A 5,000-nucleotide genomic window follows, 5' to 3' on the forward strand; every position below is an offset into this window, starting at 1 on the left:
GCCCCCGTGTCCCTCTCCCCTGCCTCGGACCTCTTCTCCACTTGCCCGATCCGATCCCAGACTCCAGGACCACACACCTCCGGCCCTTCTTCAGCCAGCAGGAGTATCTTCTAGTGCGACACACACACCGTCAGCTGGTTCACAGTGGCTACTACTGGGGCCCTATGGAGATGGAGGAGGCCCACCGCACCCTGCAACTCACACCGCCTGGGAGCTTCCTCATCAGGTATACACCACACCCTGCTAAACACACACCGCCTGGGAGCTTCCTCAGCAGGTATACACCACACCCTGCTACACACACCGCCTGGGAGCTTCCTCATCAGGTATACACCACACCCTGCTACACACACCGCCTGGGAGCTTCCTCATCAGGTATACACCACACCCTGCTACACACACCGCCTGGGAGCTTCCTCATCAGGTATACACCACACCCTGCTACACACACCGCCTGGGAGCTTCCTCATCAGGTATACACCACACCCTGCTACACACACCGCCTGGGAGCTTCCTCATCAGGTATACACCACACCCACACACCGCCTGGGAGCTTCCTCATCAGGTATACACCACACCCTGCTACACACACACCGCCTGGGAGCTTCCTTATCAGGTATACACCACACCCTGCTACATACACCGCCTGGGAGCTTCCTCATCAGGTATACACCGCACCCTGCTACACACACACCGCCTGGGAGCTTCCTCATCAGGTATACACCACACCCTGCTACACACACCGCCTGGGAGCTTCCTCATCAGGTATACACCACACCCTGCTACTCACACTGCCTGGGAGCTTCCTCATCAGGTATACACCGCACCCTGCTACACACACCGCCTGGGAGCTTCCTCATCAGGTATACACCACACCCTGCTACACACACACCGCCTGGGAGCTTCCTCATCAGGTATACACCACACCCTGCTACACACACCGCCTGGAAGCTTCCTCATCATGTATACACCACACCCACACACACACCGCCTGGGAGCTTCCTTATCAGGTATACACCACACCCTGCTACATACACCGCCTGGGAGCTTCCTCATCAGGTATACACCGCACCCTGCTACACACACACCGCCTGGGAGCTTCCTCATCAGGTATACACCACACCCTGCTACACACACCGCCTGGGAGCTTCCTCATCAGGTATACACCACACCCTGCTACTCACACCGCCTGGGAGCTTCCTCATCAGGTATACACCACACCCTGCTACTCACACCGCCTGGGAGCTTCCTCATCAGGAAACAAACAAGCACAGCCCCCCCTTGCTGTTCCGTCCTGTGTAACGTTGTGTTGTCGTGTGGTTGTGTGGTTGCCAGGGACAGCAGTCAGCCGGACGTCTTCTTCACCCTCAGTTACCACGGCGACCGGGGGCCCGTCAGTGTCCGCGTCCTCCTGACCAGTCAGAGTTTCCGCCTCAACGGCAGTAACAAGGCCTTTGATTCGTTGTTCGCCTTGCTGCGGTTCTACGTGGAGTCGTCCCATAGGCGGCTGCGGAGGGCGTGGCGCAGGGAGCGACCCATGACCTTACAGCAGCTGTGTAGGGGACGGATCGTGGAGTTGTACGGAGCAGAGAGGATAGATTCACTACCTGGGCTTAACCAGGTGGTCATACAGTATCTACAGGACTATCCTTATAGTATATAGACACACCCTCCTACCGGAGAGTTTGGGGCACCACTTCCGTTTCAACAGACTGAAACTTTCTGAACGGTACTGACCCGAAACTACAATGGAGTGGAGCCCCAGAAAACAGAATTGGAATTTGCTGTTTTTTACACTCTCTGTCTCTGGTCTGGTTCTGTGGTTCTGTCTCTGGTCTGGTTCTGTGGTCCTGTCTCTGGTCTGGTTCTGTGGTTCTGTCTCTGGTCTGGTTCTGTCTCTGGTCTGTGGTTCTTATCTGTGTGGTTCTGTCTCTGGTCTGGTTCTGTGGTTCTGTCTCTGGCCTGGTTCTGTGGTTCTGTCTCTGTTCTGTGGTTCTGTCTCTGTTCTGTGGTTCTGTCTCTGGTCTGTGGTTCTGTCTCTGTTCTGTGGTTCTGTCTCTGGTCTGGTTCTGTGGTTCTGTCTCTGGTCTGGTTCTGTGGTCCTGTCTCTGGTCTGTTTCTGTGGTTCTGTCTCTGGTCTGGTTCTGTGGTTCTGTCTCTGGTCTGTGGTTCTTATCTGTGTGGTTCTGTGGTTCTGTCTCTGGCCTGGTTCTGTGGTTCTGTCTCTGTTCTGTGGTTCTGTCTCTGTTCTGTGGTTCTGTCTCTGGTCTGTGGTTCTGTCTCTGTTCTGTGGTTCTGTCTCTGGTCTGGTTCTGTGGTTCTGTCTCTGGTCTGTGGTTCTGTCTCTGGTCTGTGGTTCTTATCTGTGTAGTTCTGTCTCTTGTCTGGTTCTGTGGTTCTGGTCTCTCTGTGATTCTGTCTCTTGGGCCAGTTCTAGGCTGGTCATGTCATGTACTGTAGTTCTGATCTGTGGTTCTGAAGGTTCAGTGGGTTGGTTTCCCAAACCTTATTCTAAAATGTATTTAAAAAAAAGGTTTCCCTCATCAATCTACACACAATACCCCACAATGACATCACAATACCCCCACAATGACATCACAATACCCCCATAATGACATCACAATACCCCCATAATGACATCACAATACCCCCATAATGACAAAGCGAAAACAGGCTTTTAGAATTTTGGGCAAAAAAATAAAACAGATACCTTATTTACATAAGTATTCAGACCCTTTACTATGAGACTTGAAATTGAGCTCAGGTGCATCCTGTTTACATTGATATCATCCTTGAGATGTTTCTACGACTTGATTGGAGTCCGCCTGTGGTAAATTCAATAGATTGGATATGATATGGAAAGGCATACACCTGTCCCACAGTTTGACAGTGCACGTCAGACCCGAAAACCAAGCCATGACTTGTCCGTAGAGCTCCGAGACGACAGGATTTTTGTCAAGGCACAGATCTGGGGAAGGGTACCAAAAGGGTTGACAGTTGTCCCAACAGTTGACAGTGCCCGAAAACCAAGCCATGAGGTCGAAGGACTTGTCCGTAGAGCTCCGCGACGACAGGATTTTTGTCAAGGCACAGATCTGGGGAAGGGAACCAAGACATGTGTCCGCAGCATTGAAGAACACAGTGGTCTTATTGAGTCTTTACTAGCGACATGCTACATGCTATTGAGTCTTTACTAACGACATGCTACATGCTATTGAGTCTTTACTAACGACATGCTACATGCTATTGAGTGTTTACTAACGACATGCTACATGCTATTGAGTCTTTACTAGCGACATGCTACATGCATTTGAGTCTTTACTAACGACATGCTACATGCTATTGAGTCTTTACTAGTAACATGCTACATGCTATTGAGTCTTTACTAGCGACATGCTACATGCTATTGAGTCTTTACTAGCGACATGCTACATGCTATTGAGTCTTTACTAGCGACATGCTACATGCTATTGAGTCTTTACTAACGACATGCTACATGCTATTGAGTCTTTACTAACGACATGCTACATGTTTTTGAGTCTTTACTAGCGACATGCTACATGCTATTGAGTCTTTACTAACGACATGCTACATGCTATTGAGTCTTTACTAGCGACATGCTACATGCTATTGAGTCTTTACTAACGACATGCTACATGCTTTTGAGTCTTTACTAGCGACATGCTACATGCTATTGAGTCTTTACTAACGACATGCTACATGCTATTGAGTCTTTACTAGCGACATGCTACATGCTATTGAGTCTTTACTAGCGACATGCTACATGCATTAATACATTATATAATTTATTTATTTATTTTATAATTTATTAATACTTATACATTAATGGAAGCCTGTACAACTAAATCCAGGTAGAATCAGGAATTCCACAGGGCAGCTGTTTGGCACCTACTTTTTTCAATCTTTACCAACAACATGCCAATGACATTTGAGTAAAGCCAGTGAGTCTATGTATGCGGATGACTCAACACCGTACACGTCAGCTACTACAGCGACTGAAATGACTGCAACACTTAACATAGAGCTGCAGTTAGTTTCAGAATGGGTGTCAAGGAATAAGTTAGTCCTAAATATTTCCAAAACTTAAAAGCGTTTTTATTTTGGACAAATCATTCACTAAACCCTTAAACCTCAACTACCTCTCGTAATGAGTAATGTGTAATGAGCAATGAGCAATGAGTAATGTGGAAATTGAGCAAGTTGAGCTGACTAAACTGCTTGTAAGCAGGGGCGTGAAACTGAAACAGTAATTCAGGCCACTTTAATAATGTTTACATATCATTACATTACTCCTCTATCACATGTAGCACATGATATATACTGCATTTTATACCACCGTCAGCCTGACATCTTGTCAATTATATCATCTTTGTCAAGTCAGGAAGTAATTACCGCCTGTTGAGGAAGATTCATAGCATAGCAGAGTAACCAGGAAGTAATTACCACTAGGAAACCAGTAGGCGGCGCAGTAACTCACTGCTCTCTGACATCTTGTCAATGATATCATCTTTGTCAAGTCAGGAAGTAATTACCGCCTGTTGAGGAAGAGTCATAGCATAGCAGAGCAACCAGGAAGTAATTACCACTAGGAAACCAGTAGGCGGCGCAGTAACTCACTGCTCTCTGACATCTTGTCAATGATATCATCTTTGTCAAGTCAGGAAGTAATTACCGCCTGTTGAGGAAGATTCATAGCATAGCAGAGTAACCAGGAAGTAATTACCACTAGGAAACCAGTAGGCGGCGCAGTAACTCACTGCTCTCTGACATCTTGTCAATGATATCATCTTTGTCAAGTCAGGAAGTAATTACCGCCTGTTGAGGAAGAGTCATAGCATAGCAGAGTAACCAGGAAGTAATTACCACTAGGAAACCAGTAGGCGGCGCAGTAACTCACTGCTCTCTGACATCTTGTCAATTATATCATCTTTGTCAAGTCAGGAAGTAATTACCGCCTGTTGAGGAAGAGTCATAGCATA

General features: G+C 47.6%; 1 protein-coding gene across 1 annotated transcript in view; it reads left to right on the forward strand.

Annotated features, from left to right (window-relative positions):
- The window catches only part of LOC115120360 (suppressor of cytokine signaling 1-like), a 14,537-nt gene that overhangs the window by 6,368 nt on the left and 3,169 nt on the right, over positions 1-5,000 (forward strand). The window contains exons 2-3 of the mRNA XM_065002245.1: positions 1-226; positions 1,336-5,000. The exon at positions 1-226 is cut by the window's left edge and continues 747 nt beyond it; the exon at positions 1,336-5,000 is cut by the window's right edge and continues 3,169 nt beyond it. Of these exons, the coding sequence (XP_064858317.1) occupies positions 1-226; positions 1,336-1,663 (554 nt within the window). The 3' untranslated portion in view covers positions 1,664-5,000. The remainder of the gene's footprint in view (positions 227-1,335) is intronic.

The sequence above is a fragment of the Oncorhynchus nerka genome, linkage group LG15, assembly GCF_034236695.1.
Source record: "Oncorhynchus nerka isolate Pitt River linkage group LG15, Oner_Uvic_2.0, whole genome shotgun sequence".
NCBI classification, from domain to species: domain Eukaryota; kingdom Metazoa; phylum Chordata; class Actinopteri; order Salmoniformes; family Salmonidae; genus Oncorhynchus; species Oncorhynchus nerka.